Source organism: Notothenia rossii, assembly GCF_949606895.1.
Source record: "Notothenia rossii genome assembly, chromosome: 3".
Taxonomy (NCBI): Eukaryota; Metazoa; Chordata; class Actinopteri; order Perciformes; family Nototheniidae; genus Notothenia; species Notothenia rossii.
In genome coordinates, this window is record NC_136901.1 from 69,249,904 (window position 1) to 69,276,837 (window position 26,934).

The 26,934-nt window shown below is 41.4% G+C and overlaps 1 protein-coding gene across 1 annotated transcript; it reads right to left on the reverse strand.

Moving 5' to 3' along the window:
- Positions 1 to 432: 432 nt before the first annotated feature.
- On the reverse strand, positions 433 to 2,485 carry LOC307034101 (general transcription factor II-I repeat domain-containing protein 2-like). Its single transcript, XM_079672845.1, has 2 exons — positions 1,189 to 2,485; positions 433 to 987 (listed from the first exon to the last, which is right to left on the reverse strand). The coding sequence occupies exon 1, from the start codon at positions 2,462 to 2,464 to the stop codon at positions 1,193 to 1,195; it is 1,272 nt and encodes a 423-aa protein (XP_079528971.1). The 5' UTR covers positions 2,465 to 2,485; the 3' UTR covers positions 433 to 987; positions 1,189 to 1,192.
- Positions 2,486 to 26,934: the final 24,449 nt, after the last annotated feature.

The following is a 26,934-nucleotide window of genomic DNA, read 5'->3' on the forward strand; positions in this document are numbered from 1 at the left end:
CTGCCACTGTCTGTGTTTAAGTGGATGTCATTTAAGACCTTTACAAGAGCAGTCTCAGTGCTTTGGTTTGGACGGAAGCCTGACTGGAACACATCAAAACAGTTATTTAAATGCAAGAAATTACTCAACTGTAGAAAAACTACTTTTTCAATGATTTTACCTGGAAATGGGAGGTTTTATATGGGCCTGTAATTGTTCATTACTGAAACATCTAGATCAGGGGTCCCCAAACTTTTTTCTCTGGGGGCCACATTATCGTTCCTGACTGTGATGAGGGGCCGGGATCGATCATGTGGGCTGTATACTAGGCCACTGCCTGTTATAGCCATAATTTCTAGCACAAAATAGTTCATCATTACAAGTGATTTGCAAAAGAAGTGAGTACTTCACATGTTTTTCAATCTGAAATACCACAGGTATTCCTTTTATTTTCTAATAACAACCATGTAAAAATAGCAAGGAAAGGTTAGAAAAACATGGTGATTGACAGTTTATGAGTGATACAATAGAAATGGTAGGCCTATATTACAGTGAGATGAGAAATCATCAAGACAAGAAACTTGGTGAACAATATATCAACTAACCAACTCTTATTTGTATATTCAGGTGAGATTTTTTTTGTTCAAGGTGAAAATGCAATGAGCACCCAAACACTTTTACAGCACAATTATCATCCCTTTGAAATAGGAGATTGAGATGAGGGGCAGTGCATAAAGAGGAGAAAGAGGAGAGAGAGGAGAGAGAGGAGAGAGAGGGAGAGAGAGAGACAACGATGGAGAGGCAGATGCTGAGAGAAGAGATTGGGAGGAGAGACTGAGCAGTAAACCCTCGGCAGGTTAAACTAGAAGAGAGTAACAGAATGGGAAGTCAGCAATATGTGCAGTAGGTGAACTGAATTGGTACTTGTAGCCAGGGTGGAAGGAAGGATGGATGGGCAGTGATCTTTGAGGTCAGCAGTTGCAGTCCCCTCTCTTGCTGCCTGGAAACCTGGCATAAAGGGATGACATTGGACACATTCAGTAAATTACATAAATATGCTGCCTGTTGTTCCTTGTGATGTGATTTTACAAATACAGTGTAGCATTATTCATTAAAATTCATTAAAAACATTAATCTTATTTCATCAAAAAATCATAGTTCATGTTTACAGCCATATAAAATTGTAATAGTTAAAATCAGTATATTTACCATATCAGTGTGAACTGTGTGCTTGCTTCTGGCTGGTGAGAAGTCCGATGTCTGGGTGTAGCCTAGTGGTTGCCAGTCTCAAAGTTTGATGCAAATGTTCATCTGAGAGTCTGTTCCTCGTTGGATTTTTTATTTGCTTCATGCGGGAAAACGTCTGCTCGCAGGTGTAGGTGCTGCCAAAAACGGTACACATCTTCAGAGCATGTTGTTTAATGTTTGGGTAAGTGCCCTCTGGTAGCTCAGCATAGAACTCAAGGAGGTGGTCAGGCTTGAATGCGTCTTTAAGGACATCACAATTCTGCAGCTCGGCTAGTTCAAACTGAAGAGAGGGAAGTGCGTCGTCAATGTCAGCAGCAAAGGGGTTCTGGAACAGACTTATGTCTTTGTTGTTGACATGGAGCTCGCGGAAGCGCACACTGAACTCTCGCTGCAGCATCTCCAGGGCATCTTTGCACTTCGCGACTGGGAAAGGGGCGGCTGGTTTCTCGGCGCAGTAGCTTTGGGTGGCAGGGAGATGTGTGAAGTCCAGCTTTTGGACCTGTCGCACAAGGAGCTGCAGTTTGACCTCGAATGCTTTTATGTGGGAATACATGTCGCTGATGAGATTCCCTTTGCCTTGGAGCTGTAGGTTGAGGTGATTCAACAGTTCAGTCACATCAGTTAAAAACGCGAGGTCCCATTTCCACTCCGGGTCGGTCAGCTCCCGTACCGTTTCACCTTTAGACTGGAGGAAGGTGTTGATTTCGGGCAGCAGGTTGTAGACACGGCGCAATACTTTGCCTCGACTTAACCACCGGATTTCGGTGTAGTACAGCACATCCTGGTGAGCAGACCCCAGCTCGGAGAGAAAGGCCTGGAACTGCCTGTGTTTCAGCCCATTTTTCCGGATGTAGTTGACACAGTGCACAACCACCTTCATCACAGACGCCCACTTCAAAACTTTGCAGCACAGCGCTTGCTGGTGAATCAGGCAGTGGACTTGAATCGGTGGGGCGAGACCTCGTTCCTCGAACTCGCCGTTCAAGCGCCCTACTAGACCCCTCGTAGATCCGACCATGCTAGGCGCACCATCTGTAGTGACACTGGCAAAATTAGCCCATTGCAGACCAAGTTCGCCCATTGTTTTGCACACTTCGACAAAAAGGTCTTCTCCAGTTGTTGTGCCTTTTAGGCTTCTCAGTGATGCCAGCTCCTCTGACACTTCAAAACGTGTGTTGACTCCACGAATAAAAATCAACAGTTGTGCCGTGTCCTGTACGTCATTACTTTCATCCATGGCTAAAGCAAAACACTTGAATTCTGCAGCTCTCTCTCTCAGTTGGTCAAACACGTTTCCCCCCATCTCCTCAATTCGTCTCGTCATCGTTTGTGCTGAGAGACTCACCCCACGGAAGGCATCTGTCTTCTCGGGACACACCTCCTCGGCCACAGCCAGCATCATGGCCTTCCCGAATTCTCCGTCTGTGAACGGCTTGCCGTGGGTAGCCAGTAGGTTAGCTACTTTGTAGCTAGCTCGGACAGCAGCCAGGTTGACCCGGGATTGACGAAGGAAGGCATCCTGTTGAACAGCTAGTCCGCCTTTCAGACGCCAAACCTTATCATCTCTCGCTAGCCCGCTCAAGCTAGCATACTCTCTGTGCCGGGTTTCGTGATGGCGGCGAAGGTTGAATTCTTTAAACACGGCCACATTTTCTTTACATATAATACAAATGGCACGGTCCTTCCATGGAACAAAAAAATAATCCTTGGTCTATTGTTCTTTAAAAACCCGACACTCTCTGTCAATTTTCCTCACTTTACTGCACGCCATTACACTGCTGTTCAACTGTAGCATAATATTTTCTGCGCATGACTTCGATCAGCTTGTAAGGTGGCGGAAATTCGGTCATAAACATACGTCATATAAATAATACAGACACACATATTAAATTATATAAAATATAAATGGTTAATAAAAAAATATTTTAGTGTTAAAAAAACAAGATGCAAATGTAACAGATGTCAACCAGAACGTTACATAACGTTGCTTTTAAAGCGTGATAGAGGCGCTGGCGGTCTGATTGACAGTTCCACTGTTTGGCTCGTGGCCACTACCAGAGCCGCTCTGGCCACTACATACTGACGGCCTCGAGTTCTAATCTCAGGTGACGGAATGAACAGCGATTACCGCCCTCGTTTGGAGAGTCATGTTATTATTTCACAAAACAAGTTGGACAACTAAAATAAAATATTTTAAAAAATATTTTATAATTTTTCTTTTTTTTTTTTTTTCTTCTTTGGGCCAGTTCAAATGGTGAGGTGCAGAGAGGTGGAGGGCCGGTCAAAGGGGCGTGGCGGGCCGTATGCGGCCCGCGGGCCGTAGTCTGGGGAACCCTGATCTAGATTATAATTTTTTAAGAGCGGTTTAATGACTGCCGTTTTTAGGGCCTGTGGAAAAACACCCGAGTGAAGAGATTTGCATGCAATGACATTTTTTTTCTGAAAAATCCTGTTGGAATAAGATCAAGGCAACAGGAGGAGGATTTCAGAAGTTGAATAATGTCCTCTAGGTTTTTATCATTAATCTGATGGAATTGTGTCATGGTGTTTGAATTGATATATTAAGTGGACACAGGGACAAAACATTTTCTGTACCTGATACAGAGGCACTGACTGCTTGTCTAATTTTCTGAATTTTGTCAGTGAAGAAGGAGGAAAATGTATTGCAGGCCCTGGTGGATAGAAATTCAGAGGCTACTGACACTGGGGGGTTTGTTAGTCTGTCAACGGTAGCAAACAAGGCACGTGCGTTGTCTTTGGCAATGATGTCAGAGAAGAAAGACTGTCATGCAATTTTCAATTCCAAATTATAAAAGCCAAGTCTCTCTTTATAGATTTCAAAATGAACCTGGAGATTTGTTTTTTGCCACCTGCGTTCAGTTTTTCGACACTCTCTTTTTTCTGTTTTCACGGTCATGGCCTTTCTCCATGGAGATATTTTCTTGCCAGTCACTTCCTTTATCTTAGTTGGAGCAATGGCATCTATAACATTTTAAATCTTTGAATTAAAATGATCTACTAGCTCATTTACTGAGATGTTAGCAGGGGCGAGTTCGGAAGAAAAATTCTGAGTAAACATTTCCCTAATATCTTCAGTTAAATATCGCTTTGTGGTTACCTCTTTTTGAAACAATTTGTGAACAGAAATAGAGCTCTCAAAGAAAACACAGGAATGATCAGAGAGTGAAACATCAGTCACCACAACCTTAGAGATATTTATACCCTTTGAGATAATTAAGTCCAGAGTGTGCCCCTTATTGTGCGTGGGCTCCGTCACATGCTGAGTCAGTCCATAGTTATCAAGAACACAAAACAGTTCTTTAGCCCCTCTGTCCTGGGGGTTGTCAACATGGATGTTAAAATCACCAACAATGACTAAAAGGTCAAAGTCAATACACACGATAGACAGCAGTTCAGTTAAGTCATCAAAAAAGCTTGCACAGTATTCGGGTGGTCTATAGATCTTTAGGAACAGAGCTCGAGAGGAACATTTCAGCTGAAGGGCCACATATTCAAAAGAAGCAAAGTTCCCATAAGATGTCTTCTTGCATTGAAGGGAATCACTGAACAAAATAGCAACTCCACCTCCTTTCTTATGCCTTCTTTCCTGACTCATAAAACTGAAGTTGGGAGGTGTTGATTCGATAAGAACAGCTGCACTGTTATTTTGTTCAATCCAAGTTTCCGTTAAAAATATAAAATCGAGATTGTGCTCAGTGATAAAATCATTGATTAAAAACGTTTTTCCTGGCAAAGATCTGACATTTAATAAAGCTAGTTTAAGTTTGTTAAATACACTATCAGTCAGATTTTTTGTGACAAGCTGTGGCTGACTTGGAATCACTGCTAAATTTGATAAACTCACAGAAACGTTTGAGCGCTTCCTGTTTCTAAGCTGATTCACCACTTTCAATCTATTACCCATCAACACAGATATCGGTAGAGCTACTGGCAGGCAGGGCCCCGGCTTGTCCTGGAAAGAGTTGAGAGTGCCATACGCCCTTGAGCCTGGACCCAGCACATATCAGATAGAGTTTGCTGCATTTTATACACACACATCCTTATCAGGCTTCGGAGACTACAGATGCTGTCTTGAACTGGGGGGAGGTAGTTGACGTAGGCATGGAAATGAAGACGGGGGAGATGGTGCGCGTCTCTGCTTCAGTGATTTTGGTGGGCATCGTTGAGGGGCGGGGGTAAAGGACATGCTGCCAACCCTGCATATCGCCTTCATGTGGTCATTGATCTCCAGGAAGGACTTGGTGCCAACCCTCTGTATCTCCTTCATGTGGTCGAACTCCAGGAGGGTGGGCGAGGGTGAAAGGGTGAACGGAGAGTAGAGATAGCTGGGGGGTGAAGGAACAGTATCCTCAAAGGTGATAAGGGGGGTGAAGGGCGGTGGAGACTCCTCCATTTGTGTCATACTGTAGGTCTCCCATAATCAAGACATTTCTCTGGCGGGTGCAGTGATACTTCAAGGTTTTCTGCGCGATGTGTTGTGTCTTTCTCTTGTTTTGATTCCTGTTGTTGCTTGTCCTTGGCAGAGGGAACAGAATGATGACGCAGGCAGTTGAATATTCTTTCAGCACTTCTGACTGTTGTTTCACAACATAATTTGTTCCAATGTACAGTAGGTCTACCACATTTTTCAGTCAGATGTTCAGCCCCAATATGCAGGATCAGAGACCATATACTTGGGAAAACAGAGTACTTTGGTGTTGTTCTTACTGCATAGACTTTTTACATCTCTTACAGCAAAATCACCCACAATCAGAGTTTCAGGCCCAGTCGTTAGCTTTCCCATAGCCTTTGGATTTTGGAGTAGCTATTGGTCCTCCTTACCCTGCTGTGTGAAGAGGACAGGTTATCCAGGTCATCAGAAAGAGATCTCCGGTTCTGGGTCAGCGGAGCGTATCTGTTCTGGATTGGCACACTTGGTGGTTTAGGAAGATTGTTTGTAGTTCTCCCTTAAGCAGCTGTCCACGGCTGTTTCCTAGTATGAAGAGGGGTTGAAGAGGCGCTCTTCCTGGGTGATAACAATGCAGGCCAGCCGGTCGCATCACAGATTTCAGAGCGCTGGGCTCTGCCTGTTATTCGTCCTCCAAAATCCCATGGAACTGATTTACTCTTAGGCTTTGCACCCAGAGAGTTCCAGGGAGGACTACCACTTGTAGATTTATTACCCAGTACACAGCCCTCCTGTTCCTTAGAATCCTTGTAGCTGCTAACTAGCTGTGAGTTAGCATGCCTTTGTCCATTCATTTAGAACACTATGGGTTCATTCCAACCTAGTCCATTCACTTTCACGTTAACTTCCAACCGTTGCATTTTAATTTCCAACACGGCCATCTTCTGTAGAAGTTTGTGGAAGTCATCTGTAGAGAACAGAGGCATTTTGCTGCTAACTAGCTTAAGCTAAATAGCATGCAATACCAGGCTTTAGCTGTTGCTAGGCCACGCTACTATAAGACTGAGGTCGTCGTACAAATATTGAAATATGGCTGAAACCCTCCGTCTATTTATGAAGAATAACTGTCCCAGTGATAAGTTAATGTGCAGGAGCCGCTGCTCGAAGTTTTCAGAAAAAAAAATAGGAAAATCAGCAAAAAAAAGTAAGCAGAGGCAAGAGCAAGCAGAAAAGCGTCTGCACTGTAAAAAAAGCAGGAAGACTTTCTAAAAAGTTTAACACTTTACAAGAAGCCCTTTTGGCAGTTATAAATGTTAGTAACTCATAAATGAATGGTCATAAAGAGATGCCAAGAAACATCAAGATGGATGGGGGGAGAATCTACTCAGTGAACAACAGATACCAAGGATGCTGGCTGATGAAGAAGATGAAGTAAGCTAGTGCCAATATAAGGCCTAGTCATCTTGCCTAATAGTGAGCCTGTTGATATATGCAAACTATGTTAGAACTGGTTTATACATGGTTCTTAATGATTAATAAAGTGTTTACAACCTAATTATAAACTCTTTATTAATCCTTTATAAGGGTAGTCTTAAATGCAATGTATTGTAAAGCAAACCAGTCTCATGGCATTTCGTGTTCACCAACACGATTTTTAATCTATTGATTCGTGTTCACCAACACGATTTCCCCCTTGTTTTCGTGTTGCACAGCACGATTTTAAAAGCAATGTATTTCTATTGGTAGTCTCACAACATTACGTGTTATAGGAAGACCGGAAGCTGTGTGGTTCATAAAAGCATGTTCTTACTCAATATCAAGCCACAATTATTGCTTTTATTTTAAATCGTATAATTTCGGACTTTTGTTGCCGTCTGTGAGGAAAATAAATGGGGCTGAGAGCCTCAGGATACTGAAATCTGTATATTTGTAAAACTTTTTTTCCTTCTAAGTTGTTATTCTTTTCAAAATAACACACTGTTATTTACTCACCAATAACACACAATTATCCTTGTTTTTATTTATTTGTTTAATTCCATAATCTCTGGCTTTTTTGGCGTCCGTCAGGAACTGAATTTCAAAATAAAAATAACCGGAAACAGACGTAGGCATTTCGAGTGATTACCCAAGATCCTCAGCTATGGTTTAAGCTCGCCGATTGGATGTTTTAGCCGCAATGCATGCTGGGATTTGGTGTTTATATGATATGAAATCCGGAAAACATTTTAAAATAATAAAATAATACTTAATTCCGTGTGTTCTTGCTTTTCTCTTTGAAAGTCATCACATAACGGCATTGTAATACACGGTTCGGCTGCATTAAATATTACAGATCTGCCGTAGTTCTTTATTTATAGAGCCCTGATGAGAAGACCTTTGGAAAAACTGGAAGAAATGCCGCCGAAACTGAAGACTTGACGTGGATCATATATATATCAACAATTAAACAACATCTTCAATTTTTCTTCACACAATTCGTCTCCTCGCAGTATCAACACTAATTCGGCTAAGTTTTACATTTGATCCAATTGGTAGATAGGTTATATTTACACCATAACGGTGCACAGCTGATATAAAAGGACTTGTAGTTTTTAAAGATATTACTGATTTTCTTTGAATATAAGAATGTAAATACTGAGTCTGAAATAGTATAGCAATATGCTGTAAAATTATGTGAAAGCATGAATAAAACTACACATCTTCAGATGTTGTACATACATAAGTGTCCTACACTAATAATAAAAAGTTATTATGGCTGTGTGCACCTTGTGTGCACCGCCTAGTGGTTAAAGCATGTTATTTAATTATTGTTTTTATGTGTTATATTTGATTAAAAAAATATTAAGAGTACATACTTTCATAGGGGGAAAGTAGAAGGTCTGTGATAGAAATATAGAATATAAAAAATCAAGAAGATACTGTAAGTGATCTCTACAATAAAACAGTTTAGTGCTGGATGTACAAAGATATTAATATGAGGATGTGCAAAACAGAAAAACGAATTAACCTTTATTCAAACATTAAATAATACTTTAGATTAAGGTCTTCTTTTAAATAAGAAAAAAGCTTTGGGGGTATCTACAGATAAATATTAAGCCAGACAAAGTACTTAACGTCTAATATATTGCTTTCCTGCAATGTTGACTATGTTGAAGCACTTATTTTAACTGATATCATACATATGAATTATACTCTTATGTATGTAGATAGTATAAGAAATGTGCAGAATATGACAGTTTAATGGTGGTGGTACCATGGTGGTACACACATATTGATAGATGTCTTGTAATGCGCTGTTGAGGAACCTGTGACCCAAGTTTTTCATTCATTGCATTCACAGTTGTGTATTATGATATGTCAATAAACCTTTGAAAATCTTGAAATCTTGAAAGGGATGTGCAAAATAGCCATTATACAGTCTTTAATTAACTATTAGTAGAGAATAACGAGTAATGAATATACTTTATTACTCGTTTCCATTCATGTCAATTGCAGATAAATGTTTAGTCTTCTCAAGCACCAACTATCAAATATCTCTCCTGATTGTTGGCACTTGACAATCACCTTCCCTGAATTTTACTCAGGTGTAACTAAAGTCTGCTTTAAGGGTTGTTTATATTTCACATCATTAATCAGAATCTGCAAAGTAACTCAAATACATTTAGTGGAGTAAAAATACCAGGTTAACCTTTGAATTGTAGTGGAGTAGAATTACAAAGTAACAATGAGCTGTCATGTGGGTATATATTAATGCTGCGCATTATGGACACAAGCGATTTTCACCCATTTATTAATTATATGTTTTACATTTGATAACACCAATGTGTTTAATACTGGCAACTTCTAATTGTGGGAAAAACGAAAACGTTCAGTAGAGACGTCCCATAGCATGTGTAGTCCTGGGGGGGGCGTTCGATTCCAGTTTTGGATAGTCTGGCGTGGTTTCGTTCCATTTGCGTAACCTTGGCGCACTGCCATTCCAACATCCAATCCAAGAGCTTGAAGATTAATCACGGGTACTGTAGTCCTAAACGATAGCTGGGTATTATGGGTAGTGTAGTGTCTTCGGCCATCCTGAACTCGAAATGCGTACATCTGTTTCCGGTTATTTTTATTTTGAAATTCAGTTCCTGACGGACACCAAAAAACCCAGAGATTATGGAATCAAACAAATAAATAAAAACAAGGATAATTGTGTGTTATTGGTGAGTAAATAACAGTGTGTTATTTTGAAAAGAATAACAAATTAGAAGGAAAAAAAGATTTACATATATACACATTTCAGTATCCTGAGGCTCTCAGCCCCATTTATTTTCCTCACAGACGGCAACAAAAAGTCCGAAATTATACGATTTAAAATAAAAGCAATAATTGTGGCTTGATATTGAGTAAAAACATGCTTTTATGAACCACACAGCTTCCGGTCTTCCTATAACACGTAATGTCGTGAGACTACCAATAGAAATACATTGCTTTTAAAATCGTGCTGTGCAACACGAAAAAAAGGGGAAAATCGTGTTGGTGAACACGAATCAATAGATTAAAAATCGTGTTGGTGAACACGAAATGCCGTGAGACTGGGTTGTGTAAAGTGGTACCGTGCTCTGTGCTGCAGGATGTGAAAAAACGCTGTTTTCTAGTTTTGGTTTCTAACAGCCTCAAGTGTCCAAAAATATAAGTATAAATTACGTTTTTGCTCAAATAAAAGGATGACAGGAAGCTGGGAGATATACTGGGAGATAACTTTTAAAAAATGACCATCTAAATTATGAAAAACCTTGTGAAAGATCATATCTCCGCGTTCCAAGACATTAGAGAGGATAATGATCACTATAACAATTATGAAAGAAGGAAATAAGTTGTATGAGGTAAAGTGAGAGGATGCAGAAGAAGTGCGATGAAGTCATACAGGGAGAAAAACAAGATAAGAGAAAACAGCGATCTAGAAGCCAGCTCAATCTGACAAATATGAACACATCAGTAAATACAGTGATATCAGTCTATTTCATCTCATCACCTAGGGTCATAATTTTCCCAGCTGCAAGTCATCACAGCTTTCTCACAGGAGAGAGTGCCAAGCCTCGCCTCGGGCGAGTTTGGGATTTAAGTTTGTTGCAAAGCAAAGGTGTGTCTGGAAGATAAGGCCCCATGTGAATATAAACAGCAGGAGCCAAAGCTGTGGATGATATCATTTACTGTGCAGCCTTTGGTTCTTATCACTATATTCCTGTAATAATTGAACAATATAGCCCACAGCAACACAAAGAAGTGAAGAGACAGATGTTCTAAAATAAAGACCAAAATAAATTAAGCATGTTTTCCCCCCCCTGAAACATGAAATATAACACCACCAACACTGATTTACAGCTTTGATTTGAAGCTTCTCGGCATCAATGAGCGCAGGGACTTTTTCAGATTTGGATTTCTGGTTGTCATGGAGGCATAACCTCCTAGGCCTTGGTTACTGTTGGATTGAAAATCTGCTCACTGGGCATTTGTTAATTTAGCTCTAGATGCAGATACCATGTGTTCTCAGATAAAAATATTTAAAGCTGTGTTTGCATGCAAATACATTAAGGTCTATCATTACATCTGCATATCTCCACTCGATATGTGCATGTGAGCATTCAGCGTACATCCTCCCTGAGCCTGCATGAGGCTGCTGTACAAACACTTGACTTCAGCATCTTGAGAAAAACAAACAGTGCTCTCATTTCTTAAATTGGCACTAAGTGCTGCCACAACAAAACAACAAAATCAGTATACTAAGTTTATCACTCTTGGCCAAAAAAACCAAGGGTCTTTTATGCCCGGAACAACATTTTTTTATATCTTAGATAAGGGTCCCCCTGTTATGGTTGAGTGAAGGAAGCAGGACCCAAATGCAGATTAAACTGATTAGACCTTTATTTCAAGGATAACAAATAGAACTTGGACAGACAGAACACTCACCGGTGAACACAGTCAACAACAAACGATGAACCAACAATGAAAGACAGAAAAACCAGAACTTAAATAAACACAAGACTAATCACACAAACAAGACACAGGTGAGGAGGGAGGAGAAAACACAGGGGCACCAGGTGAACACAATCGGGTAATTAAGTAGGAGGGAAAACAGACAGGCAGCAACAGGCAAGACAGGAAACCAAAGACAGATCTAAACAAGACAAAATACAACGCAGTCCGAAAACCAAAGACAGATCTAGACAAGACAAAACACAACACAGACAGATCGTGACATTACCCCCCCCCCCCCTCAAGGGACGGATCCCAGATGTCCCAAAACACCAATAAGTCCAATAAACGTCCAAAAAAAACAAAAAAAACAACGTCCAGCAGGGTGGGTGGAGGGGGACCGGAGGAGGGACACAAAACTAGGACCACCAGGGTGGTTGGAGGGGGTCAGGAGGACGGGCCTGGGCTGACAGTCCAGGAGCACAGCGGAGGGCCCGGAAGGGATCTCGGGCGGACGGCCCGGGGGCAAGGCAGAGTCCATGGAGGGAGTCTCGGGTGGACGGCCCGGTGGCAAGGCAGAGTCCATGGAGGGGCGAAGACCACAGCGGGCGAACTCAGGGGGCTGACCATGAGGGTGAAGGCAGCGGCAGGAAGAGTCAGGGGGCCGGGCCCGAGCACGAGGACTGCGGCAGGAAGAGTCAGGGGGCCGGGCTCGAGGGCGAAGACCAGACAGCTCCGGAGGCCGGACAGGACCCGGTGTCGGCCGAACTGGAACCGGAGCCGGTGGGACAGGCTTCGGCAGGATCCCCCATGGAAGAGGACCAGGAGTTGGCAGGACCCCCGGCGAGACAGGTGATGGCGGGGCCTCCAACGGATCAGGACAAGGGGTTGGCAGGAACCCCGGCAGAAGAGTTGTCGGCGGGAACCCCAGAGGAACAGGACATATGATTGGCAAGACCCCCTGCAGGAGAGTAGTCGACGGGACCTCCAACGGGACAGGACATAGGATTGGCAGGACCCCTGGCAGGAGAGTAGTCGGCGGGACCCCCAACGGGACAGGACATGGAGTTGGCAGGACCCCCAGCGGAACCTCCAACGTCACTTCAGTAGGGACTTGAGTAGGGACTTGACAGGGGACTAGAGAGGTGACTAGAGAAGGGACTAGAGACGGGACTTGGGAAGGGACTTGGGAAGGGACTAGAGGAGGGACTAGAGAGGGGGCTTGAGAAGGGACTAGAGAAGGGACTAGAGAAGTGACTAGAGGAGGGACTGGAGAAGGGACTTGAGAAGGGACTAGAGAAGGGACTAGGGAAGTGACTAGAGGAGGGACTTGAGAAGGGACTTGAGAAGGGACTAGAGGAGGGACTAGAGAAGGGACTAGAGAAGGGACTTGGGAAGGGACTAGAGGAGGGACTAGAGAGGGGACTTGAGAATGGACTAGAGAAGGGACTAGGGAAGTGACTACAGGAGAGACTGGAGAAGGGACTTGAGTAGGGACTATAGAAGGGACTAGAGAAGGGACTAGAGAAGGGACTTGAGTTGGGACTAGAGAAGGGACTAGAGAAGGGACTAGAGAAGGGACTTGGGAAGGGACTAGAGGAGGGACTATGGCTGCTGGGGCCAGAACCAGGGCCGGAACCATGGCTGCTGGGGCCAGAACTGAGGCCGGAACCCTGGCTGCTGGGGCCAGGACTGAGGCTGGAAGCATGGTTGCTGGGGCCAGAACTGGGGCCGAAACCATGGCTGCTGGGGCCAGAACTGGGGCCAGAACCATGGCTGCTGGGGCCAGGACTGAGGCTGGAACCATGGCTGCTGGGGCCAGAACTGGGGCCGGAACCATGACTCTTGGGGCTCGGGCTGCTAGTCTGGACTTGCGACTCCCTCTCTTAGGAGCCTTTTAGAGGCTCCGTGGACCTCCAAAAGCAAGACGAGTTCCAGAGAACGGCTCCTGGACAGGAGCAGGAACTGGGGAAGAAGCAGAGGTTGACTCCAGATGGAACACGCCGAGACGTATGGTGTCAGGTTGAGAATTGGGAGGCAGGGGGCTAGCATGCCTGGAGCTAGCAGGCCGGGAAACAGGTTTGACCTCAAAGCTGCCCAAAAAGTCCTCCACCCACTCGGGTAGCAACTCCCTCAACCAGGGCCTTGAGGTTACCTCCTGGCGTGCCGCAGAAATAACTGACTGCCTCTCTTCACTACTGGAGGTATATCTAAAGTCATTCCTCAAGCATGTTAAATTGTACTTCACCTCGTACAAACTGTCTGCTGGGTCCATTCTTGGTTGGTTCGTTCTGTGACACCCCCCCTTATATATAGAAATGTAACTTTTTAAATAAGGGTCCTCCATTATGTCCGGAACTAATTATTTAAATAAGGGACCCTTCTTATGTCCGGAGCTAATCATTTAGATAATGGTCCCCCTTATATAAAAATTTAACTTTTTAGATAAGGGTCCCACGTTATGGCCGTAACAACTTTTTTTATATAAAAACGTAACATTACAGATAAAAGTCCCCCTTATAGAAAACAATTTTTTTAGATGACGATCCTCCCTTATATAAACATGACAATTTTAGATAAGGGTCCCCCCTTGCATAAAAAGCTTTTGAGGACTTTTGATCCTTATGGTCTAAAGATGATACTGACCAATTTGAAGTCGATCAGATTTCATCTATAGGAGGAGTTTATTGAAGTATGAAGCCTGAAAATTGCCAAAGATATGCCATAAAACACACTCAATTCCAGATAGCAGAATTGTGTCGGTGCTAGGGCCGTAAAAAGCAATATGTGGTCATCCTTGTTAAATGAGACCCAATTCGCCCTAATGCTGAGTGACATCACCATGACGAACAGTCACATCTGTCCCATTTTACGTAAGCAGTGTGTGTGTGTGTGTGTGTGTGTGTGTGTGTGTGTGTGTGTGTGTGTGTGTGTGTGTGTGTGCACATTAGTGTCTGAATATTCATATGCAGTTGAGTGTTTTGTATCTGCATGAGGGAGCACTTACAGAGAAATATGAAAACACTCACAGAGACTTTAAAGCGCATGACAAAGATGCATAATGACTCTAACGCTATTGAAAAACACATTAGAGCATATATGTAGCCATATATATTTATATATATATCATATCATATATGAGTGGAAGTATACACTCTCACATGCACTCTCACACACAGAAACATGTGCTGTAGCTTTGCCAGTGCGGTGTGTGTCTCCTGTGGGGGATTTGCAGGAGATAGCGGTGAACATAGCGCAGGATTTCTGTCATCATTGAACACATGGGGAGAAGAGCCTGCCTAGACAGCAGCATTGACAGATTGCATGAATAATTTAGGAACAAAGTGAGAGGACTCATAGACCTCTGAATCACTACCAATGACAGCTGCCTGCTCTAACTTTGCCTCCTCTCTCATCTTTTTTAATGCATATTTTTTCCATAAATTCCTCTCCTTACATGTCTGAGCTCTGTCCAGATGCAAAGAGAAAAATTGAGGATGTCTAACACACGAGTAAGGGGTGTGACCTGAAGGGTAATGCAAAGTGGCTAAACTCCAAGGCCAAAAAAGGATTTGTGGATGACCTAGACCGGAAATGATTACCATCACAAAGTTACTGTAGAGGATCAGAGTTAGATCATGAACCTTTTATTGATCTGCAATGTCCTGTCAGAGATAATTGGGGGATGGTGATTAGTAGACTTGTTGATTTCAGAAGAGGAGGAGAAAATGTCTGCAGGGGAGAAGGAAAAAATAACTGGAGGAAAGTGCTTTAAAAACGGCTGCTGTATCGCAGAGGTCCAGTTTTTTTCAAAAACAAGCTATAAATCAGAGATAAGATAAGATAGAGCTTTATTGTCTCCCTTAGGAGAAATTTGTCTTGGGCATCGAGATAATAAACATAAAACATTCAGGTCAATCAGTCATAGATACAGAACAGAGATCATCACATGGCAAAGAAACAAACAAGAAACATACAGGTAAATTGCACATACATAATCAAATATTGCACTTTTCCCTATTGCATTCATACACAAATCAATATTGCACTTTCCCTATTGCACCTATACATAGTGTCCGTCAAATTGCACATATCCCTATTGTGTCCATACCTATTTACACATAATGCACTTTCCCTATTTAACCTTCTCGATTGCACATACTACACTGTAAACATTTCACCTCCCAACAACTCCTAACACAGCATAATCACAACTGTTTCTGACTGTTCAGCAGCTTGATTGACAGTGGAACAAAGGAAAATGTATACCTGTTCAATTTACAGTTTGGTAATCTATACCTTCTGCCTTAGGGCAGCAACTCAAACTCTCTATACAGGCTGTGTTTGGGGTCGCATGTGATTTTACGGCCTTGCTTTCTCACCATCTCCTCAAATATCTCCTGAAGAGAGGATGCTGGAAGAATGCCAATTATTTTTCCTGCCCTTTTTATCAAGCTCTGGAGTTGTGATTTAGATTTAACTGACAAGTTACCAAACCATGTTGTGAGAGCTGTGCTTAAACTTTTAAAGAAGAAGATGCTGTCTGAACTCCAGATGTTTTACTGATTAAGCCTTATCATTGTTACCCCATCATTGTCACCTGATTAAAAATAAAGCTTTTACTACAGTTGTGTCGAGTCATTATTTATGTTTGTATGATCATCACGGCATTTTTTGGCCAGCAAAGGTAATGTGCCTTATATTTCCTGTGATCACTTCCAGGTTCAGTTGTAATTACAACCCATGCGGTTTTTTGAAGTAATTGTACTTTAATTGATAATGATTAAGTTGGATTAAATGGCACTATTAAAGGTCACCTATTATGCAAAATCCACTTTGTCATGTCTTTCATACAGAAACATGTGTCCCCTCTGTGTAAAGAGATTCTGAAAGTTTCAGGAAAAAAGATTCTCTCTCTTTTTGTCCTGATCCATTTATATAAAAACCTGTCTGAAAATGAGCTGATCAGATGTTGGCACTTTGTGATGTCATAACGATTTTTTGGGTTGTGTAACCATTAGCCAATCACCAACCAAGGTAACCCCCCCACCCCCCCCCCCACCCCACCTTATCACCTGAATCTCCTAGAGCACCATTGTGTTCTTTCTAACCAATTATCTCTCAGTGGGGAGTGGCTCCTTATTTTCATCTAAAGTAACAGACAGAGAATCAGCACTTTTGGAACAGGGCTGAAACAGAGGGGTTTATGGGATGCTGCAATGATCTGTTTGGAGCTAAACACTTCAGACATGTTTTGTATATATCTGAGACCTATAATATATTGACCTTTAAAATAAACTTTTCTATCCATTTCCACTCCAATACATTCCTGAGGACAGTATTGTGCTTTGTATTACATTAGACATGTTTTATTAACTTTATTTGAGCAAAGGATATGCATATATTGCATGCCGGTTAATCTTTGGTTATCTTGATTCATTTCAATATAGAGATTCTAAACTACTTGAACTGATTTTGGTTTGGGACTCAATGTCCGAGGATATATCATTAGCTGAACTATTATGTGGTTAATTATATAGAAATGCATTAACTATTATTTGAAAGCTTCTTTGAGAGTCTTTTGAAAATAAAATAAATGTACAAACATACATAAATACACACAAAAGCTAGTAGGGAGGCGAAAAACTGTCCCACACTGCACCAAGTTTGCAATTTAAGCCATGCTGCAGGAGTTGAAATCTTCATTTGAGCTCATGATTTAAGACGGTTTAAAATCCTATCTGCAGTGTGTGTGTGTGTGTGTGTGTGTGTGTGTGTGCGTGTGTGTGTGTGTGTGTGTGTGTGTGTGTGTGTGTGCGTGTGTGCGTGCGTGCGTGCGTGCGTGTGTGTGTGTCAGGACAATAAGGTTGGACACGGTAGTCATAAAGGATTGCATGCTGCAGCATCAACGCCTTCCAGTGTTTGGCTTGATTGCTAACTTTTGACAACTTCCATCAAATGCAATGACTTCAGAAGTGTGTTCCAAGTCACTTCTCCCAGGGAACCAAAAACAAGGTACACCCATCACTAAATCCCATTGGGAGTTTTATAATCCCCATAGCCTTTATTAAAGATTGACCTTTCTCAATGAGGATTTAACACAAAAAAAAGTCACAGAATCCAATGATTTTTAAATAGACTTTTTGCACCAGAAGTGATTAGAAACAGCATTCCTGTTCCAGAGGTCACGTACAGAGGGACTGGCAGAAGGACCTACTGTAATCTGCATTTTCCCCACCACCCTCCTCCATCCTTTTTTCAAAGAGGAAGTTGAAGGTTTATTAGAGTTGGTGGCCTGTGATTGTGTTTTAATGAGAGAATGACTGCGGAGGGGAGATAAGGCACCCCGTTCAGGCTGAGAGGACCTCGTGGGATTAGAATAATCATCAAAAAACGCCATGTCTTTAAAAAACACACAATGGAACAGGGCCACTCCTGTCATCCTCCACTCCTCCGCCCATTCATCCTCTCGTCTCTCCATCCTTCCACCCTGACACCAGTCGGTCAATTGACATTCCAGTGTGGTAGTCTGCTGCCTGCGTAGGAATGTGACATTTTCTCTCATCATCACTCTCTGTACTGAGCCAAACGTGCGGTTTTACAGATTAGAGGGGGGGGGGGCAGTAGTGAGAAAACATGAAGTTGGGGGGTAGTGTGGAGAGAAGATGAGATAGATGAGCGAGGGGGCACGGACAGAGAGACAGAGGGAGAGATGGAGAGAGATAAAGAGGCATTCAAGTACTGAATTCATGCAAACTCATGATAATGAGGCATTCAAATACAAGCAGCATCATGCACCCTGATTTCAGTATTCCTGACTTTCCGTGCACACTTATTTACACATTCCCTATTTAATGTCAACAATCAGCTACTGGCGTTGCATTATGGAAATCACCAGAGTGAGTGGTATAAATATCAGAGTGCTTTTTATTTAGGTTACCTATAAATGTCACATGCTAATGTGACATTTATAAGACCTGTGATACAAAAAAAGAGAACTGACGGCAACAGCGTTGTTCATACACTCGGCTGCACCGTTTATTATATCAAATATTTCAGTCAATATAGTGCAAATTATCTTGTTTCTGACATACTGTCTTTAACTTTAACTCAAGTTTCAATTGCAGAAACAATGGTTGATAATTTCTCTCCTTTTTTAACCACATTTTTGCCTTTTTTTCGCATCCATATTTCATGTTGATATAGTCAAGTTTTCCAGCAATCATTTCGTTGTACTCTTGGAAAAAAGGGTTGGCCGGAAGTTCTCGAATGACAGTCCAAAATCAAAAATAAACAAAAATCCCATTCTCTAGTCTAGATCCTCAAAAAACCCACCTTACCACTTCATGTGAAGAGCTTGTGTGGGATGAAGTGTGTTAGTATTATGATGTGATTACCGTGTGTGTGAGGGAGGGAAAGTTCAAGAGGTGTCTGAGAGCTTCTGCTGGTATATATAGTAACACCTCCATCACCATGCCTGAGTCGTTTTACAAATTTCACCTCACTTCATATGAATTATGATCTATCATTAATATAATTCTCCCATATTAGCTTAGCATCGACTTGTAGATGTGAGCAGAAACATGACAGTTATTTTGAGGTTTGGTTATAAACAAGTCTTGATTCTGCAGATTAACATTGATACAAGCCACAGAGCCCAAACACAAAGAGGCTGCAGAGAGCGTTGTTACTTTTATCCTAACAAACATATCTCCATGTCCTGCAGGGGATAGGGATATGTGAACTCTGCTCAACTGGAACTCTCCCTTATTTACCGCTCATTAAATTCTGTTTAAATCACACCAGTTAATCTGAAAGGCTTTACCAATGTTGATGTGCGTGTGCACAGTTTGTGACAGAGAGCGAGAGAGAGAGAGGGATGGAAAGAGAAGGGTAGAGCTAGTTTGCGGTCTGTCTCTACAGGGAGAGGGGATTATGTTTCTCTGCTGTCATGTGTTCTGACATTCAGAATGTTATTAAACTTCAATAGGCTGAGCTCAGGGTTCACTGATTACTCTTACTGAGGCTGAATCCATTAAACGGGATGTACTTCACACCGTTTGTTTACCGAAAATAACAATCACACCTGCACGCTTCACAAACCGTTGCATATACACCTGCACATGCAATCAACTATGCATATGCATATATGCACGCTCTCTCCAGACGGGCGCTCAAATACAGACGCAGGTAAATGCATTACTTGGAATGCATTTTAGGTAATGTGACTGTCCTGGCTGATTTGAATTGTGCACCTACTAAATATACATTGGTTATCGAAGGAGAAAGCTGGAATTTAAGTTTAAGTTAAGTTTTTGAGTTGAGAATATTTCTATAGAGATGTGAGTTTCTTTCAAGTGAACTCTGGCTTTGAGAACAGAAAACATTTATGCTTAAACTCAATCAGATATCCCACTCACAGCTCGCACCACCATGCACTGACTGGTAGAATGAGAAATGAAAAAAAAAAAACTGTTCCTTTTCAACAAATGGAAAATACAATTGAAACATTGCTTTGTGTTGAGGAGATTTAAGTAGGGATTTCTGGCCTATTGAGTGAAATATTACATTGCAATGGAGGGTATTTCCTGTTGCTTGGATTTCGACCCTATCCACCAGAGTGATTGGCTCGGAGTCTACCTGTGTTGTGCGGGGAGCCTCCCTAACTTTGATCACTGTGGAAAGCAGCCCTGCTCCATAATCCCCTCATCTGTCATTCTGTCTGAGGCGATGTGGGCTGCCATACATCTCTCCCTCACTCCCTTTCCTGTTCTTTTTGTACCCAGCGTCCGTTTACTATCGCCATCCATCTTCCCCTCAAGGCCGCCGGCTGCCTCCGTCGGCCGAGATGGACAGATGGGAAACGGAGGAAGAGAAGTTGGGTTCAGTGTGCCAGCTTTCCTTCAACTTCAGGAGGTCTGGCAGCAGAGCAACTTTTCTGTTCGCCCAACAACGAGGAAGCACATATCTCAAACAGGGACAGTTAATCTTGAGCGCATGGCACTAACAGGCTCTGTTTGGTGATTGACCGTCCCTTTCAGGCGGTCTCGGGGTGACCCTCAACACCACAGAGACGCGGGAGGACCAATAAGGCTTCTACTGGATAATAACTCATCATAACCTCAGACGTTTTAATACAGAGAGCAATATAACTTGCTCGTATTATGAGTTATAAATCAGCTGCTAATGGGATACGTGAAGCTTGAAACTGCAAACCTTGATGTGTGTACTGACCACTGAAGTGTTAAAGCAATATTTAACATTGCCTCGGCCAGTGTAATATCTTTGTTCACCCACCTTTTTATTTTAGTCAGAAAGTACCTATTTTTTATTATTATTGTGGAATATTCATTGAAATAATTAAAATTAATTTATAACTCTGATTTATAGCTTTTCACATCCACATCAGATTAACAGTGTGGCTCGTTTTACTCATACCCACCAAGACAGAACATAGTTTGTCTATTAACACAACTTAAATCCAGCATAGAGAGGCAAAGTCGTTCCATTTCAGAGGCCCTATTGGGAACTTATTTTGCAAGTCAACAAATTGCAGTTGGTCATATGACAATTTAGTTTATGGTAAACCACTCAATGAACTACATAATGTTGTGTCGCGCAATATACGTCAACGACACTAGCTAGCTAGGTAACTTAGCTACGTTCCATAAACAATAGTGTCCTCTTATCTGACGTATCTTATCGAGATCTGGTGGACTTTATATTTGACATAAAGCAGAACATTAGCAAGAGTTGACCCTTGCCCGCATGAGTACATCCAAGGATGAAACACTCAGAATGAGAGAAAGTTATGAAATCACTTTCCAGACTTTTGGGTGTTTATAGTCTTTCAAATGTTTAGGTAGACAGTTTAACAACAAACTGCCTTACCACACAATTCAAATATGGTCGTTTTGTCTTTTGGCGCTAATTTTTGAACTAATCTTTTCCGTAAAATTATGATTTATGTCAATTTCAAATTTTTGTTTTTGTTTGTACAATTGATACGTCAAGTGTGTGTGTGTGTAGGCCTGTCGCGATAATCGATAAATTGACTTATCGTACGATGTATAAAAATGGACTCGATAATTTTTCTGAGCTCGATAAATTGCCGTTTACATAAAGATATGACCAGCATTTTAGCCTGGAGCGCTGTGGCTACCAGGCGCGCTGTGATGTGCGGGGCTGACGCACAGCCAGGTCAGGACACTCCGCGTGCACGTGCAGCAGCGTAGCAGCCAAATTAATAAGCGACAAGCGGGAGACAATGTGTGACTTACTCGCGGGGAATTTAAAGTGAAATGGAATTGGTTACAAAACCTAACTACACATCTCGATTCTCCGGTGTGGCAGTATTTTGGATTCAAACCAAATCAACGAGGCGAACCTACGGACTTGAATGAGCCGGGCGGTGTGTCGCATTGGTTTAAAAAAGGTAGCGACAAAAGCAGGCAATACCACGCATTTTAAACCACCTAAAACACAACCACCCCATTCCGTTTTCCCAGCTGGGAGCAAACACGGCAGCTGGAGATGGAGAGCCCCCGCCCGACAATGCAAACATGTTGGTGTTCCTTGCTCGAAAACTTAGAAAAACAGATTTGGATATGGCCTGTTGAGGCATCTGGGTCTTTGACAGTGGACTGTACACTTTGACTGTTGTTTTAAGGAGGGTTTTTTTGCTTGTGAGATAATGTGTGCTCATATTTATTTATTTATATATATATAGAGAGAGAGCTCTGTTTTCCAGCCTGACTCTATTTAATTGATTGTTTTGGTTGTGTGTGATTTAATTAATTTATTATAATTTAATTAATTTGTTTTATTTATTATATATAATTTATATATTTTAATATTATTTCACATTTCATTTGCAATGTTGAATGTTCAATAAAAAGTTATGTTTGAAAGGATGTACTTGAATTATTATTATATATTATCATTATGTCTAAAATGGTCTTAAAACGGCACAGACAATATTATCGTTTATCGCAATAATTTCCATAAAAATGTATCGTCCAACAAAATTAATTATCGTGACAGGCCTATGTGTGTGTGTGTGTGTGTATGTTTGCGATGAAAGAGGCATGCACATGCATATACCAGTGTTCTTGTAAATCAATCAAGAACTAAGACTGTCCTGAGGCGATTTCTGTGTGTTGCCAATGTGCCGTTAGATAGTCTTCAGATCTCATCCTGCTGTGATGTATAGAGATAGGGCCTCGGGGCTGGATGGATGAGAGAAGAGGGATGCTGCATACCATTGAACTCAGTCTTGCAGCATCTCCGTGGGCGGAGAGTGTGTGCTTGGGCTTATGTGCACCCATGTCCATTACTGTGTCTATGTCGTTGCTCGTGTTTACTTGCGGGATAAAAAAAACTCCCACACAGAAATGTGCAGCCACTGCCTGCAGATGCTGGTGTATGCAGCAGAAATGGAGGGAACATGGGCATTGGGGCAGGGACAACAGAGGACAGAAAGAGACCGTTGGATTACAAGTGACTTCCAAGATAAAGGTAATGAAGACGAGTCAACATCTATGAAAATGTGTGACTCTGCCCTTTTGCTATAGACTGAGGCCATTTACTCAAGCTGTTCAAGAGCAGAGCAAGCATTTCCTCCCTGATGGCGGCAGGACTTAACCTCGTCTCCCCAACACGAGCGGGCAGCAGCATCTTCACCACTATTGATTTCCTTTCCTCCTCTATTTGGAAAAACATGGCTCACGTGCCAGGAGGAGAAACTGATACAAAGTTTGACAAACTCTCTTCATAACTGCATAATTAAAATGCAAAGGAAACAAAGAAGAGAGTTTGGGAAAATACCTAATTTACAAAATAAAACACCCAAAGCAAAAATCTATATAATGCTTTTTTATCATAAAGAAGTAAGCAAATACTTTTTGCAAAAACTAAATGCAAGGCTAGTGGTGTGTTGATCGTCCCCTGCAGCAGCAATGGTCCATGCATAGCTTAGATAGCGTAACCACAGCAGACTTGCCAAGCTCTGGATATTTGTCCGTGTTCTGAAGCCTGTGTCAGGTCTAGAATTAGTAGCATATATATGAGTAGTTAATGTAAAATGTTAAGTACATATTTAAAAAAAACGTGTGTAATAAAAATAAATGTAACTGAATATTATTTTTTAACCAATGATTGTATCGTGCAGCAGCATTTCTTGAGTTTCGTTTTTTTTATTACATTTAATACAAATTACTTTATTTTGAAAGGCGTCTCTGCCCCTCAGTTTACGAACCTAGTGTCCTGATTACTTGGATTTCCTTTTTGTGTCTTTTTCCTGGGGTGCAAGCCCCCAGGTGGCATTGTCGGTCCTTTATTCCCTTTTGAAGATTCACTATAAATATTTATACACACCACCCCACCACACAAAGTTATATAAAGTTAAGATGACATACTGCACATGTTCCATATTATGAGTAGATCATTTGATATTAACAGGAGGAACACAACTGAGAGAATGGTGGGACTTGGATAAATCAGAGGTAGTCTATACTGAATTATAATTTCTTTATTTTCATGTCTTATATTTGAATCATTATTGCATGTAGCCATTAACCTTGTATTTGAAGTTTATTAAAGGGTTAGATAGCGACTGGAATCTGCTGGTTGACATCTTTTGAGAGTGTAAGAAAGAAGTTTCCTTTTATCTATCTGTTTGGAGTCTTTTTTTATAATTAGATTTTGACAACTGTAGCCATAGTAACTAATAGGCAATTAATAAATGTTACATTTTGGGTAAAGTGTATATTTTATTTTGTGTGAATAAACTGTAGCAGATCCACAAGTGAACAGGTGAGTGAGTCAACACCTGTCGAGGTCTCTTGGAGAATATCCCAGGTGCTAATAAACTCTCCCATTCAGCAGATCTGATTATTAGTATATGTGTGTGTCCACTTATCATCAAAGATCCTCTGAGAGACAGAAAGTGTGAGACATCTGCACCTGGACCAAATTAACCTGCGTACACTTTCAATGACTGGCCCTGTACTTCACACCTCTTTGTTTTTATGCTTTTAGGTTTTTTATAAGATGTATTCTTCACTCCTATGTACTGCCTTCCCCATCAACAGTGCAGGCTACACCTCTGGGTGTTTTTGAGACTTTTCATTATATCGACTTTTTTTATTGTACTCCTGAAGACATTACAGTTTTGAAGGACATCGTAATTAAAGATGATTTACTGGTCCTCAAATGATCCAGGGCAGGTGACACATCCAGATTTAATTTGAGATAAGGACTGATTAATTAAAACCTGGGGACATGATTTAATTCTCCCAAGATAAAATGTAATCTGAGGTGTTAGCTCAGAGCTACCATGTTTTGTGATGAAGTGGGTAGACCCTGGAAAATCATATACCAATCCTATAGCAAGGACAGGAAGTTAGTACAGTGTCTGTTGTCATTCAACTAAGTGGGTGCTGGAAATCACAGTGTATGACAAGTCTCTTCCAACAACTTAAAAAAAAAGTTATAAACAGGAATATCTGTAGTTGAGTGAGAAAAGACAAATCCAAATCCCCGGTTGAAACACCTAGCTGGGGACAGAGAAAGAGAGATGTTAATTATACAGCAGGCCTTCGGCTGTCAGAGTGAGAAGGAGCTGATGTCACTAATCACAGGCTGTGACACAGCATGCCTCCCTGCTATCTACAGTATTTGTAACGCACACAAATATAAATGTACACAAAAAGCATTTCATCAAACAATGACACATTCTATATTTGTATCTCCATCATAATAGCCATAATTATAGCATACAACATAGCTAAATGTATGCAATCAGTGAGAACAAAAACTAAACCTATTAAATATTCATCATGCAGAGATGTATAATCTTGCACATATAGGTACGCTGAGAATCTGTCAACAAACACCAGATAGTAATTGACATGTCACAGTATGTTTACGTTAATAACGTTCCGTTGAATTCATTTAAAAAAGTCATGTCACAGATGTTTCATAATGAACAGGATAAAGATTGGGAAAAAGCTTTGCAGTTGTCAAACTCCAAATGACTGTCGATATAACTGGCTATTGACAAGGTAATCGTTCTTCAAGTCTTTAACATCTATATTCTAAAATGTCTCCGCCTCACCTCCACCAGCATCTAGCTGTATCTCAAATGAATGACAGGGTTGAATTATCCCCTTATCGGGCGAGGAACCAGACAGCAGCATCATAAGAGGCCAACAAGAGTGACAGAGTGTGTCAGTGTGCTGAAGAATAGTTGTGACCAGCTATCCAGGCAAGTCTCTAAAGACTTTCCAAGGTGTGAAATGCTGCTGCCGGAGTACTGACTGGAAGTATTGCTGATATCAAGTCTACCATCCTCTTAAAATACTATGTCCAACAATATAAGTCTCATGAAGAAAGGTTTTTTAATGCTTATTCAAAAATAGCAGAGAAACATGCATTCTTGTTCTCAGGAGGGGACATTGACAGAGGATTATTGGAAAAGTACACAGTAGTGTACTTCATAGTACTTGTGGGGGTAGTTTCACTACTGAGTCCAACAGGATCAATCTCACGAAGAACTAATGGCAATATAAAATAATTCCCTCATCAAACTTAGCAGAAGTGGCTTGATTTTGTTCTCAGCAGGGAACTTTGACAGAGGATTTCTCCAAAAATACAGAGTAAAAGTACTTCAATGTATTGTAAGTAGTAGGCTAATACAAAGTCAAACAGTATCAATTTCATTAAGAACTAATGGTAAAATTGTATTTTTATCATTCATCAAAGATAGCAGAAAAACATGCATTATGGAGGGGACTCTGACAGAGGATTACTCACAAAGTGCACAGCAAAAGTACTTCATTTTATTTCTGGTAGAAGTCAAACTAGAACCGGGTCCAACAGTGTCAGTTTCCTTAACTTGTGGTAACAAATATTTGTATCACTCAGAAAATAATGAAGAGCAGCTGATTTGAAAAAACAAACTCGAGAGGCGGCTGAGTGACCGCAGTGCAGAATCGCAGTATAGTTTAAATCTCCTAACAATGTTGTCCGTTTTAGACAGAGGCTTATTATATTTACAGCCCTTAACATCCATTTTCTGGGCTCAATATGTGTCTTGGCCGTTTTCGTTGTGACCGCTAAATTCCCCTTGTTCATAATAATCACCGTTCCTTCAGCAGGATACTGTAGTGATTCAAAGTGTGATTTTAGCAAACGATTGCTTTTGTTTTGAAATCACTTCCGTGAGTTTCGCCCCGCCCCTCGCTCCAAGAACCATTTGACCATTTAGTAAAGTAAAAAGCAAAAAGCAAAAAGGCCTCTCAGACGCTCTTCCATTTACGTGTTTAATAAAGAAAAACAAT

Excerpts from the sequence above, each read along its gene's own strand:
- LOC307034101 (XM_079672845.1), bottom strand. The coding sequence starts at position 2,464 with ATGGATGAAAGTAATGACGTACAGGACACGGCACAACTGTTGATTTTT.